The 14,904-nt window shown below is 42.5% G+C and overlaps 4 protein-coding genes across 4 annotated transcripts; 2 read left to right on the top strand and 2 right to left on the bottom strand.

The window, feature by feature from the left end:
• Positions 1-2,194: 2,194 nt before the first annotated feature.
• On the bottom strand, positions 2,195-3,055 carry LOC139740813 (very long chain fatty acid elongase 6-like). The gene has a single exon (XM_071651384.1). The coding sequence runs from the start codon at positions 3,053-3,055 to the stop codon at positions 2,195-2,197; it is 861 nt and encodes a 286-aa protein (XP_071507485.1).
• Positions 3,056-8,539: 5,484 nt separating this feature from the next.
• On the bottom strand, positions 8,540-9,022 carry LOC139740824 (histone H3, embryonic). The gene has a single exon (XM_071651395.1). The coding sequence runs from the start codon at positions 9,015-9,017 to the stop codon at positions 8,607-8,609; it is 411 nt and encodes a 136-aa protein (XP_071507496.1). The 5' UTR covers positions 9,018-9,022; the 3' UTR covers positions 8,540-8,606.
• A 753-nt stretch (positions 9,023-9,775) lies between these two features.
• LOC139740823 (histone H4) lies at positions 9,776-10,152 on the top strand. Its single transcript, XM_071651394.1, has one exon. The coding sequence runs from the start codon at positions 9,790-9,792 to the stop codon at positions 10,099-10,101; it is 312 nt and encodes a 103-aa protein (XP_071507495.1). The 5' UTR covers positions 9,776-9,789; the 3' UTR covers positions 10,102-10,152.
• A 119-nt stretch (positions 10,153-10,271) lies between these two features.
• On the top strand, positions 10,272-14,318 carry LOC139740808 (uncharacterized). Its single transcript, XM_071651381.1, has one exon. It carries the CDS (start codon positions 10,565-10,567, stop codon positions 11,813-11,815), a length of 1,251 nt encoding a protein of 416 aa, XP_071507482.1. The 5' UTR covers positions 10,272-10,564; the 3' UTR covers positions 11,816-14,318.
• The last annotated feature ends 586 nt before the right edge of the window (positions 14,319-14,904 follow it).

The following is a 14,904-nucleotide window of genomic DNA, read 5'->3' as shown; positions in this document are numbered from 1 at the left end:
AAATGGGTATTCAACTACTCTGGACATCGTGACCTTTGAAATCATATACGAATGATTATCTTCGATATCTAGTAAAACTCTGCCGACCGATTCATAACGTCAACTTATCAAATCTAACACTATACGATATAGAAACAACTTTAGAAAGACAGAAGGGTGCAACGCAACCATACAATTTTTAATCGTATTACAGTGGTCAAAATGTAAGGCACAATGATGATTGCATATATGTATAATGCATATGTTTTTGTGTTAGTGTATGCTAGTTTGTTTCTTGTTTTGCTTTCCCTGTTTCACACACACACACACACACACACACACACACACACACATATATATATATATATATATATATATATATATATATATATTACAGTATGTAGAAATATATATACAGATATATACATTATACTTTATACATATAATATATTAGAACTGTTCAGATACCAAATCAATGGCCAAAAGAAAAACGGCGACACCACGTTAGGAGTTACCAAAACTTTGCTGAATCCCATGTATATGTATATATATGGGATTCTATAGGATAGTTAAGTTCATAATTGATTGTTGTGTAGGCGACTAGATACACCCCGTTATTGCCATCTACAGGGTCTTGTATACAACCTCACCCTCCCTTATACTTAAAAATACATTAATCGTATTGACACACTTGGTGTTTGGTTAGTTTGACTAGTTAGTAATACAGTATGATAGCTGTACTAAAATATTGCATCCTGACGTTCTTATGGGGTTACTGGATGATAATTATCCTCGTTTCGCCATTGTTTTATGTGAATATCACCATAGGGAAGGAGGAGATGGTAAGAAATGGCTGAACAAAGGTATCTGTAGTCAAATATACGATGAAGTTTATTCGAGGCACGATCCTATTCAGTTTTTGGGAATAACAAAAGAGTTGTACAGGAGGGTTTTGCATAAGAGTCCCGCGAAACTTTCAATATCGAGGGATCACGCCCCAGCTCGTTAACCTGTATATACACTACATTATAGAAACGGATACAATTTAGACAAGTTCTTAAAAACACAATGCATAACGAAAATCAAGCGATATTTGTGCAAATACACGGTGAAGCTAATGTGAGGTATGCAGGGTGCCTGTGTTTCAACGAACATGGAAATAACAAAATATCGTTACAACGAATAAATATTCAGGTCCAAAAATTATTCAGATTCATGAAATTCTTTTGTCAAAATATTGTCATTGCAACTGATTGACGATTTGCTCTATATCGACGTAAATAAGCACTGAATTGATCAGTGTTTTTAGTAGGAGCCGTGATAAAAAAGAAATTATGGGAGTACGTACTCTTGCAGAATTCGAACCTACGACCTCCTGATCTCCGGACAGGCGTCGTCTCCACTAGAACATCGAGCTTCCGCTATGAAGACATCAAGTGCAGCGTGTACTGCGTGATTATTCAAATTCCTCTTCCGTCAAGATATTGTCCGGAGGTCAAGAGGTCGTATAGATTAGAATCTTGCTCGAGTACGTATGCCTATGAGTAAATCTTTTATCATGGTTACTGCTAAAAACACTGATCAATTCTGTGCATATTTACGTCGATATAGGGCAATTCGCCAATCCCCAAATTATCATTAAAGTCTGTTGTTAAATTCCCTTCGATATTAAAGAATTTTGCTAAAACGAAAGAAAACTGCGGGTCTCGAGGACTTCGTCACAACGGGAGTCGGCTATCGGCCCATCCAGTTAACCTCGCTAAGTAGAATCCAAAGGAACCGCAGAAACGGCTCAAGTAAGTTTCGACTTGAAAAATCAGTCCGTGTTTTCAGCCATATGGAATAAAAGTTTTTTAACTTGTGCGAGGTCGACGGTTATTATGCGCATCAATGCGAATAGACATAAACATGCATGAGTTTGATCAGAGGATGCCCACTGGAGAAAGCTCCTTCAGATTCCCTTGCTTGCACGAAATTGAATGATATCTTTATTGTTTCCCCTTCGTCGTCATTGTTTCGGCAATTAACCCATAATTCTTCCAAAGTTACAGGTGTTTTTTTTTTCTTCTTCAGAAAAACCGTTGCATCGCAGTTAATGCATAGAAAACAGCCATGATTTAAAATTGTTGAATCAAAGACATTTTTTTAAAATCATTTTCATTCTTATTCCATATCCTGAGGTAACCGAGACACTACACTGGGCACGTAGAGATGTTTACTTGTCTTTGCGTGTTTTTCGCTCTACACCAGTGGTGGCAAACGGGGCTTGATGTGTTTGACTGAAGTATGTCTTATAGAAGAAATCGATGAACAGTAGACAAACGCTCCCGTAACCAAACGATCCTACAACAACTGCGAACAGGTCTAGGTTGCAAGGGGCCCCTCCCTTAAAGAATATCCAAGCAGCGTAAAACTGCACGTACGTTCCTATGATCAGCTGGATGATTTGAATGGTGGTGAGCACCATGGCAAGACGTTTGGGGACCCGAACTCCCAGTATACGGAGGAGGTAGTACGAGTACATGAGGGAATGTACATACACGTTCATCAACGCCGATATGAAGAGGGTCGGGTTGCTGAAGGCAAACGTGTGAAAGCCTACGAGAAAGGTTAGCATGTGGTGGAAGTAGTGCAGGAAGATGAGCTTGGTTTTTCGTAGAACGATGAAGATGGTGTCGCCATACTCTGTCACCTTGCTGAGCGCGAAGAGGAACAACCAGAACGCGGAGTGGCCTCCGCGCGCGTAGAAGTCTGGACCGCAGACGAGGGAATGCCAGGCGTTTTGGCGCGACACTAACTCGTACGTGGCGATGGACAATCTCCATGCCGAAACCATGCTGAATACCGCGAGGGAGGCGTTCCAGATGAGTAGTGGTTGCCTGAGCTGGTATTTCTCACGGGTGTGCATAAGTCTCTCTCCGCCGAAAATGAAGACGAGGTAGAGAAAGGTACAGGCGACCCACATGGTCTTCCCGTAACGGTCCATCCACTGTTGCCATGGCAACGGATCAAATTGCCTCTCAATTTCCCATGTTGCTGTGAAAAGTGTAGTCCATGTTGAGTTCGTTGCCGTCATTGCTTGCCAGATATCTGATTAAGAGAGTCATGGTTAGCAAAACGATAGTTACATTATTGGGGTTAATGTTTGGATAACATTGTTAGTGTAGATTATTTTGTATACATGCGTGTTGCTTGTGTGTCATTATTATGTAAGATGTCAGGTCGTTAAAATATTGCAATTATGAGATGTTTATATTGTGAAAAAATATGATTTTTTTTTCTAGATGTACATGTACTAGAATTGTAAATACCGAACGGGATACAAGGAATTGTTAAGCAATAAACTTTCATTCATCGCTTCTGTGATAAGACAGTGTTCACTGGTAATTGTAAGAGCGCCATAAGTACAGATACCAGAGAGAAAATGTAATGTATTATATTGTATTCCAAAGTTCCGCAGTTTAAAGCTTCAGTTGGAGTGTAATCATTACATGACGTATACTGTAAGCATTATCGATTAACATCAAATATTAATCAAGACGGGAAATCAGAGCGTTTACATAACGGTTGCCATGGAACCCGTCAAAAAGAATTCACAGGTCCACATTCAAACTCTACTAGGGTTTGATTACAAATAAGCCATTCGAGTGCAAGCATTTTTTTTTTAATGCGAGCATGGGCCTAATATACACATGAACGTTAATCGCTCGTTGATATAGGTTTTCCCGGTTAATTTCATACTTTTGTCATTCAAGTTCCTATTCTGAGCATTCAATTTCACGCATTCCACGTTTACTGAATCAGCAATCAAATAAAAAATCCGGTCATTCGAATTCACTATATAGCATTCAAATTCAAAAAAGAGGAGCATTCATTATTCAGCAATGAGCATTCAAATTCGTGAATAGGCAACCATGTTTCAAATAACGGCATTCAATATAAAAAGAGGTCCTGAATTTAGTCAATTTGGAGCCGTGTATGTGTGTCTTTTTCATTTAGCATTGAATGTATTGGTATTTATGATGGAGATTATTTATTTTGCAGTATAGGTCCACCTGTTCATTCTAAAATTTGAGCTCGGGCTTGACGAGAAGGAATATACAGACATATTATAGATTCTAAATTGAATGCAGTTAATTGGAACATGGTTGCCTATTCACGAATTTGAATGACCGACGAGAATTCGTCAACAGCTTGACATGAATTTCAATGTTCATTGCTGAAATGCGTGCTCCTTTCTCAAAGCTGAATTCTCCCATAGTGAATTTGAATGCTCCGATAGTGAATTTTAACGACTGCATGGATTTTGAATTTGATTGCTGATTCGCAGTGCTGCGAGCGTGGAATGCATAAAATTGAATACTCGGAATAGGAACTTGAATGACAAAAGTATGAAATTGACAGGGAAAACCTATACTGATCGTGCACCTGCATGTTTCTGTCAAAGGTGTCATAACAGCATTTAAAACAAACTTTCCCACTTTGATCATCACCGCCGACAGTCAGCCTGGATAAAACAAGATGACACTTTGAAAAAAAAAAATCTAAAAACTATATATGCGCAGGAGGTAATAACTCTCTTCAAGAAAATCAAGAAAACATGTTATTATGTGCAGTTGAAAACAATTGGTATAAGCAGAGGGTGAAGCTTGAGGTGTGAAAATTCTTCTTCTACAAATTAAATTTGTAAGATCGCAACTGTCGGAAAAAGGAACCACGGGACAGATGACAGCTAGCTTCCAATTTTGTGCTACAATGTATAATACACCAATACTGTATATGATTTCGTTTTCCCGGGCCCTTCCCAACACTATGTTGGGGAAATGAAGGGGAAGGGTACTGTTAGTAGTAGAGGAGGGAAGTGCACAACCAATGTACGTGTACAGGCTCGCCCTATTATTTAGTAGGCCTATTGTGTAGTATAAATGGGGCCATACTCGTATCCGTACAGACTCGCCTGCTATGAACGAGTTCAGGGTAGCGACAATTCGCACGGCACGCTGTAAACTTGGTAAAGATCGCACACTGTTGAGATGCCGCAGTGTGGAGATACGTAATCGCAAGGACTAGGCAAGCTTGCCTAGTACCACCTTGGTAACCGTCTGTACATTGAGCTGTTGAGGGTCACAAACTCGGTATGGTTGTTATAAAACTACAGTACTACTGTCAGTCTAGAAATATGAGAAGCTGCCTTATAAATTGAAAACATACACTGTATTCCAGCCCCCCCTTTTTTTTTACATTGACTAAATACAGTATTAAGTACCTCTGGTCTGGAATCTAAATCCTTCTGTTGCCAGTTTCTATTCATGAGTGGAGCTGGTGTCGTGAATTGAGCTGACATTTAAAACCAAACAATAGATCATTAACCTGTAGTGCGGATATACTCGGATGCTTACATTACCTGCTAATTGTAGATTCCTGAAACTCCTTCACTTGGTCAGAGCGTCGGCACACAACTCCTGTAAAGGGGTCGTCCTTATACAACTGTACACTGTACACGTATTTACTAAGTGTACTACGGTTGTTCACCGTTCGCGCGATCCGCACACTGCATTGACAAAAATGTTTACTTAGGTATGTACACCGTGGTGTACCATAAGACCAAGGAGGTATAATACAATTGTACCTCCTTGATAACCACCTCTAGTTGTATGTACTGAAGCTTTGAAGTGGCATTATCTTTCGTTATCAGTGGTTATGCGAGTTTGCGTATTCATTCGTGTCTTCGACCAGGCGGGACATTATCTTTTTCTTCAGATGGCTATAAGGATTTTATCGTGAACAAGGGACGCGGAGCGTTTTTGTTTTGTTTTGTTTTGTTTTTCAAGGGGGGGGGGGGGCTGTTGGTCATGTCCGTTAAAATGTATAAGTAATGCCAATGGTTTATTTTAGCGGCCGTAGCGTAGTACATGTATGCCCCTAATTCTAGATTACCTACCCCTTACTCTAACAGAGCTAATAGGACCATAAATACAGTTGAGTCCTTGAAGTATTCAATTAAAAGCTATCGTGACATATAAAAGCCATTCTGACATGCGTTCACTCTGTGGAATGCAACTTTATTACATGTACGTGAACAGCAATTATGACATCATAAAGCATTTTACATCGCGCGTTATTTTCGAACGCTACGATCACTCACTACTCCTTACGCAACACTGGCACACCCACCACTACAGTACAAGTATTTGCCTCCATGGACGATTTTCCCCCTTTTTTATTTATCCCAAATGTAAAGCAAGAGTACTCTTCCCACGTTCGACTTTGAGTGCCTCGATCGATGCCTCAATAAAAAAAAAAAATAAAAATGATATTTTGGAGTCACCTCTGCCACAAACATTCAAGGCAAAGCAGATCGATCTATATGAGTTTCTCAATTTGTATACAGTTTATATTAGTATCGTGTTTGTTTGTTTTATTTGCGCAAAATAAAAATCAACATATTCCATACAGTTAGAAGAATGTTTTAGATAAAGGTCAAGAAAAAAAAAACATACGGAAAGTAGCCCATTACCAGTAGTGACAATGATTGTCACTTCTGGTCTTCAACGCGGGCCCTGTTTATAAGAATTTCACGGAATCAGGGGCTGATAATAGAATAAGAATATACTTGTAACACAATCACACATAGAACGGTACAGTGTTATTACAACATTGTGATTACATAAAAATGTACCATATATTACATAATTGTTCATAGGTTTGGAGCATAAAAATCAGGTGGAAGGGATTTAGAACTTAAAAACGGGAAAGGAGGAAAGTTGACCTAAATCATCAGGTATGTTATTATAAGCTGCTGCAGCTCTGTATGAGAATGATCTCTTGTTTGAGGCTATAGTGACTGTAGATCGTTTTGATTACGGAGAGAGTATGGTGATGTCTTGTATATGTACTTAAACATTTCTCTCATATATTCGGGGCCATGTCATTTATAATCTTATACATGAATAACAGCAGATGATTTTTTTTTTTCTTTTAGTTACTGTATTCCACCCCAAACTACAATGAACATCACTGGTAGTAATATGAGAATAACAGTTAACTTTTAAAATCGATCTCCCGGCTCTATTTTACATCTTCTGGAGTTGAGAAAGATAGTTACGGTTGACGGACTGCCATATACTACATCGCCGTAATCAAAATGAGGTAACACAAAGAATATTATCAATTCAGTCATATTAACAAATTATCTTAAGCGGCCCATGTTACCAATCATTTTACTTAACTTGTTACATAGCTGTTCGATCTGAACATCACGGTTACTTATCATCTGCAATAATTCCCAGATAGTTAAAACTTTTCAACTGAAATACAGTGTAATTGCTTTCCCCTAAATATAACATTCAAATGCTGTTGCCTTCTTAGCATATTATTTGTACCAAATAACATACAGTTTTATCAAAATTAATTTTTAAATTGTCGTCAGCCATCCATGTTTCCATACTAATGAACTCTTTGCAAAACATTTTCCACAACTTTCGGATTTTACGTGAGTATTAAACGACCGTGTCATCGGCGTATAAATGGGTCCTGCGGTCAGAAAAAGACAAAACCCCGAATTGATATCATTAACAAATACACTAAACAACTACGGTCCTAGCTACGATCCTTGTGACGCTTCTCTTGTTAGTGATCTTTCTTCCGAGAGTATGGGTACGTACTGGTTGAGGTGGGGATTCATGTTTTGAACATTCCTAAGTGAGATAATGAGACACCTCTTATGAAATATGAAATGATTCAACGTTTGTTTGATGAAAATTAATTTTCAATTGGCTGAGATATCCAAAAAAGTGATGACAATGATAGGCGACAGGCCACGCCTTTTATTAGAATCTCTTTGTTTCACCTTATTTTGGGATATCTCAGCCATAGCAAAACCGCTTTTCATCAAATAAAGTTTTGATACCCCTTATGAATTGCATGCTCTTTGACATCTCATAGAGTGGTTTCTGAATATCTTGCAAGTGTACAGTTCTGGTCGATTAAAGTCCTTATTCTCCGGTTTGAGAGATACAACTCTGCACCAGTGACACCCATCTTTTCAAGTTTGGAAAAAAAGATAAGGTGATCAACCATGCATGTCGAAGGCTCTTTGCAAATCGACAAAAAATGGCGCCAACGTATCTCACTGGCACCTTTCTCAGTACAGCGGTCGGCGCCTTTTTCGCAAAACGAAAAAAAAAAGTGCGAGCGGACGTGCCAGTCGACAGTTGCCGTAGCAAGTGCAGTGGAGTGCCTGTGCTTGGGACGGAACCCTGACTTGTTTCGGCTAAGCTGTAAGCTGGAGTGCAATCTTACATAATCGAGTAATGCATGTAGGCCCTACATGTAATTGCTTTTGAAGAACTCTTTCCATAACTTTAGAGGCACAGGACACTAAAGCATTGCCTGGGTAGCCCTATGTAATTATTGCAATCCAACCATCTTCCCGTGTAGAGAGCTCTGACAGCGCCTGTCCCCGTCTCCCCCTCCCCACTCTCTCTCTTTCTCTCTCTCTTTATACGTACTCGAGATAGTAAATAAACCCGAGTTCAAACATCAATATAGAGTATTCTCAGAATTCTTTCTGGATAGATTTGGGGCTCTGAAAAGAGCCTTTAGGGTTTGGATTGGAGCCAAACAATTTAAGCACGCTCGCCACGGATGCGGCGGGCAAGCTGGATGTCCTTTGGCATGATGGTCACACGCTTGGCGTGGATGGCGCACAAGTTGGTGTCTTCGAAGAGACCGACCAGGTAGGCCTCGCTGGCCTCCTGAAGAGCCATGACGGCGGAGCTCTGGAAGCGGAGCTCGGTCTTGAAGTCCTGAGCGATCTCACGGACCAGACGCTGGAAGGGCAGCTTGCGGATGAGAAGCTCGGTGCTCTTCTGGTAGCGACGGATCTCACGGAGAGCGACAGTTCCAGGCCTGTAACGATGGGGCTTCTTCACACCGCCAGTGGCTGGGGCGGATTTGCGAGCTGCCTTGGTGGCAAGCTGCTTGCGAGGAGCCTTTCCTCCAGTGGACTTGCGAGCGGTCTGCTTGGTACGTGCCATTTCGTCTGTTGTATAATTTAACTGATAAATTCGAAATGACCGCTCGCCCGAATTTATACCGATGCGGTATACGCGCCGATTGGCTCTCCGTAGGTCGGTAATTGATTGGCTGGCTTCGACTATTTAATATCCTTATATGTTTATGCATAAGTATTCGCAATCCGACAGTTACGAGCAGCGGCACATATTTCGTTTGCTTCTGCATGTCTGATGGATTTTAAACATAAACATTAAGTGCTTGCAAAACATATATACTCAAAAAATTGTATGTACAATATAACTTGTTAAAAAGCAAGCTGGTTAGCAAAGCAATAGCACCAAACTGTGAGCTCCACGTTTACGCTCCGCAGTTGTAGTAATGAATATGCATAGCCCTGACTGCCCAGCGGACACTCGACACGACCCCCAATTTTATTTGAACACTTCTTGTGACAGATTTTAGAGAAAAGTAGGTGATTGTTTATGCTTATGACGTATATGTGGTTGCATTAACTTCATAGCAATTTGCCAAAATTCATATCATTGCAAGTATATCTTGAAACATTCACGGATCTCCGAAAAGCGGCGTAATCAACGAGCTATTGCATTATTCATGATGGGTAAACTGGCGGCAAAATGGACACTTCCCGCGATGTACGCGTCCTCTATTGACGATCGTACGAACAGTCGCGAACAAAAGTGGCCTTCCCTTCAGGTCCGTATAAGCTCTATTTAACACTGCGATGCTCCATTTTGGAATCATCAGTTTGAACAATTCGAACAAGCAGTCATCATGTCTGGTCGTGGCAAAGGAGGAAAGGGACTCGGAAAGGGAGGCGCCAAGCGTCACCGCAAGGTTTTGCGTGATAACATCCAGGGAATCACCAAGCCCGCTATCCGCCGTCTGGCTCGCCGTGGTGGTGTCAAGCGCATCAGCGGTCTCATCTACGAAGAGACCCGTGGAGTCCTCAAGGTCTTCCTCGAGAACGTCATCCGTGATGCCGTCACTTACTGCGAGCACGCCAAGCGCAAGACCGTCACCGCTATGGACGTCGTCTACGCTCTGAAGCGCCAGGGACGTACTCTGTACGGATTTGGCGGTTAAACAGCCAACTGTCTGTAAACAGACACACCATATTCACCGGCTCTTTTTAGAGCCACCATATATTCAAGAAAGAATCTGAAGGATATGACTCATTTTTTCATTTAGAATTTTAAACATTTAATCAGAACTTGGTGGACATCTAGGCTATATAGCTACTGATTTAAATATTATTTTACTTCTGGAGTCTCCGAAAGAGACTACATTGAGAGACCCGCTTTGCGCACGCGCAGTCATATCGCTTTTCTACGCACGAGTATTCGAACGTAGTTCCCTTATCGCAGTCGAAAATTCTGATCTTTTATCGCATTTTCGCGGTACTAACGGTTCTAGAAACCAGCAGTTAGTGGAATTAGATTCCGCAATCTTCCTATATCGTACAACGAATATTCGGTGCTTAGCAAGGCGGCAAGCACAACCTTTTCTAGCGGCCTCATTCCACGAAAGTCACGCGGTGGCTACGGTGATGGAGGCACAACAGCTCAAAGAACAGCTGCATCATCCGGCTAAGCCCGGCGCAGTGGGAAGCATCAACGTTGTTTGCGAAGAACGTTCCCCTCCGACAGACAAAAAAGTCAAGCCAAAAAAGAAACTAGTTAAGTCGGACACGGTTTCCGGTACTAACATGGCGGGTAAAGTGCCGCAAGCGAAGCAGGGCCCAAAGACGGCCGAAAAATCCTCGGATGTCGAGGACAGACTATCGAGACTGGAAAGTCTTCTGAGTAAAGTGGTCGACGCGCTGCCCAGTGTAAACTCCACGCCGCCGAAACCGGCATCGCGCCATTTTGTGGCGTACGATGAGGCGCACAGCGCCGGACAGTGTGAAATTCCTATGGAAACTGATTTTCAACAGTGCGGGGAGCCGCACGTGCGTGACACGGGCGAAGCCAACAGAGAAGAAGGCGATTTTGCGTCAGACGCGGCAGACGTGCAAGAAATTCCCGTTCTCGCAGCAAAATTTGCCAAGCCGGGTGATACAGGACTACCGGTAGACGAGGACTTAGCCAGCTCTACTACTTACCTCATAAGCCACCCGCTAGAAGAAAAAGTGTTGGAAGAGACGGCATCTAAGTATCCAGCCCCAAGCAACTGTGTTTACCTCGCTACACCGAAGGTGAACGGCCCGATCTGGGATAACCTACCGCAACACACACGCAGTAGAGATGCCAAGTTACAGCGTGTGCAGAAGTCGCTGACGAAGGGCCTGAGCGCGCTAATACAGTCCTTCCCATCACCTCGGCTGACTGACACACAGCAGGACGCATTGGCGTTGCTGTGCAATGCCAATTTTGAACTCAATTCGTTGAGGAAAGAGCTTATCAAGCCGGACATGGCAGCCACTTACTCTCATCTTTGCAAACCTTCCACTCCCGTCACTAAATTCCTATTCGGAGATGAATTGGGAAAGAGAATGAAAGATCTCAAAGAGGAGCAGAAAGCTGCATCAGGAGTGATGAGAAACCCAATTTCGCGGCCACAGTCTAGCACGTACCACCCGTACAGGGGAGCTGCTTTCTCCAAGCGACAATACAGAAGTGCTGGCTGGACTGCAAGTTCAGCTGCCTCAACACACAGACCAACAGCCGGCGGTAGTAGCAGGCCTTTTTTAGGTCAGCGCCCACAGTGGGGTCACAGCAAGCAGCCACCACCCCGCACAGCGAGCCGCCCCCCACAACAGGCTCCACAGCACAGGCCTCCAATGCAGCGCAAGAAATAACTACCAGCATACCCAAAGAGGTAGGTAGTTTCGATTCACATCATCATCATACCTGCTTTCCCCAATGTATTTGTACGTGTGTGCAATGTATTCCAAAGAAAGCTCCAGTGGCAGTCGGAGGTCGAGTGAGGCTTTTTTACAGGCGATGGTGCCAAATCACAGCTGATCCATTTATTTTGGCAGCAATCAGGGGTTACAAAATTGAATTTGGAGAAGCATGTATGCCCCCTAGGAGGGATAAGCCCTTCATTCAATACAAACCAAACCAGCACAATTCAGCTTGTATTGACAGAGAGATCGCAAGCTTACTGACTAAGAATGTTATCGAAGAATGTGGTCATGAAGAAGGAGAATTTCTCTCAAACATTTTCACACGACCCAAGAAAAATGGGGGTGTACGACTAATACTTGATTTGACAGATTTGAACAAGTGTGTGAGCGTACAACACTTCAAAATGGATAACATTCATACAGCTGCCCTTTTAATCTCCCCAGGAGATTTCCTAGCCTCAGTCGACCTCCGAGATGCTTACTACTCCATCCCAATTGACACTGAACACAGAAAATTCTTGAAATTTCCATGGCAAGGGAAATTTTACAGGTTCAAAGTCCTACCAAATGGGCTCAGCACAGCGCCCAGACTTTTCACCAAGCTCATGAAACCTGTTTTCGCTACACTGAGAGAAATGGGGCACATAGTACTAGGCTACCTTGATGATACTCTCATTATCGGTGAGTCAGTAGAACAAGCAAAGGAGGCTGTACGTGCAACCACAAATCTCCTGTCTGAACTAGGTTTCGTAGTCCACGAGGAGAAATCTATGCTAGAACCCCAACAAGAGCTCACTTTCCTAGGGTTTAAGCTGCACACTGGTGATATGACTATCTCCCTGCCAGAAGAGAAAATGCAGGACATTATCACAGTCTGTTCAGACTTGCTTGACAATACTAGACCCACAATCAGGCAGGTGTCACATGTTATCGGGAAGATAATAGCTACTTTCCCTGGAGTCCAACATGGCCCTCTTTTCTACAGATGCCTAGAACGTGACAAAATTGCCGCCCTTAAAGCTAACAAAGGCCATTTTGACAGACCTATGAAGCTGTCATTAGAAGGGAAAGAAGAGCTCAAATGGTGGTTTAATCATGTCTTTGAGGAGTGTGCACCAATTAAGCGTAACAGACCTACACTTGAGCTGCGTACAGACGCTAGTGGGCTTGGTTGGGGAGCCACAAATCTGTCCATTGAAACGGGAGGCAGATGGAACGATCTTGAAATGGAAAGAGCTAGAAAGAATGATATCAATTACCTGGAAACATTGGCAGCCGGGTTTGGACTGAAGTCCTTTTGCTCTTCTTTACATGATGTTCATGTCCTCCTTAGGTCAGACAACACAACAGCAGTTGCTTATTTGAATAACATGGGGGGTATTAAGTCCAAGGACTGTGACAGTGCAGCTAGAGACATCTGGAGGTGGTGCATGGAACGTAATATTTGGGTTACTGCAGCACACCTTCCAGGGAGTGAGAACACTGAGGCAGACAGCAGGTCTAGAAAGTTCAGTGACCGAAATGAATGGATGCTTAACAAGCAAGCCTTTAACAAACTAGTTTCAGTTTTTGGGCTTCCAGACATTGATCTCTTTGCGTCCAGACTAAACAACCAACTTGAGAGATATGTCACTTGGTTGCCAGATCCAAATGCAGAAGCCGTAGATGCATTTACGTTGGATTGGGGAGAATTCAAATTCTATGCCTTTCCCCCATTCTGTCTCATCCCAAGATGTCTTCAAAAAATTAGGACAGATAGAGCTGAAGGCATAATGGTAGTGCCAAATTGGCCCACACAGGCATGGTTTCCTAAGCTGAAAAGGATGTTAAAGGGTGAAGCAGTGCTAATTACAAGGAGTAGGAACCTATTAACGCAACCTGTAACGCATGAACCACATCCCTTGTATGATCGAATTGATCTTCTCTGTTGCAGGTTATGCGGCAGCCCTTCGAAAGGACAGGACTAAAGAAGGAAATTGTGGACATTTTGGCCGCTTCTTGGAGAGCCTCTACCCAGAAGCAATATTGTGTGTACATAAAGAAGTGGAAAGACTTTTGCAAGAGTAAGAAGAAAAGCCATCTTCACTCTAGTGTTCAGTTTGTTTTAGAATTTCTTAGTGAGCTTTTTCATGTAGGAGGTCTTGGATACAATGCACTCAACACAGCAAGAAGTGCGCTCGCATCATTCCTAGTTCTTGAGGATGGTGCCTCTACAGTTGGGAACAACATTTTGATATCAAGATTTATGAAGGGAGTTTTCCATCTCCGAACCCCAAGACCTCGCTATGTAGATACTTGGGATGTAAATATTGTGTTTTGTTATCTCAGAAAGCTGTCACCGGCAAATGCACTGAGCCTACGAGATCTCACCAAAAAACTATGCATGCTCATGGCTCTCATCTCAACACAGCGAGCACAGTCGTTGCAGCTCCTGAATTTGGACAACATGATACTCAAGGGATCATCAGTTACATTTCATTTCAGCGAGTTACTGAAAACAAAATAGACCGGGAAACGCTGGCTACACACTGAGCATGAGAGCCTACCCTCCAGATCGTCGATTGTGCGTTGTCAACTACATCAAAAGCCTACATACGGAGGACTGAGGAAATTCGAGGTCAAGAGCGTCGGCTCTTTATTAGTTTTCGCAGACCCCATGCAAAAGTTACGTCCACAAACCATCTCCAGGTGGATCAAAGATGTTATGACAGCGGCAGGAATCGACACTTCAAAATATAAGGCTCACTCAACAAGAGCAGCTGCGACGTCAGCTGCACACAGAGCAGACTTACCAGTTTCGTTTATCCTTGAGAAGGCAGGCTGGACGAATGAAAAGACTTTCAGAAAGTTCTACAGCAAACCCTTGCTCGATGATGGGAGCAAGTGTCTCACAACTGCTCTACTAAAGAAATGACCAGACGAGGTAAACAATTTACCCTTTTTGGTAAATGACAATTCATAGTCATTTCTGTTATCTTTCTTACAAATATGGCTGCTGGGCTTCAAAAATCTCAATGTAGTCTCTTTCGGAGACTCCA

The sequence above is a fragment of the Diadema antillarum genome, unplaced genomic scaffold (assembly GCF_040938485.1).
Source record: "Diadema antillarum isolate AM-2024a unplaced genomic scaffold, OU_Dant_1.0 seq00000886_RagTag, whole genome shotgun sequence".
Lineage (NCBI taxonomy): Eukaryota > Metazoa > Echinodermata > Echinoidea > Diadematoida > Diadematidae > Diadema > Diadema antillarum.
Note: the sequence above shows the minus strand (reverse complement) of the source record. Positions and strands in the feature narration are given on the sequence as shown.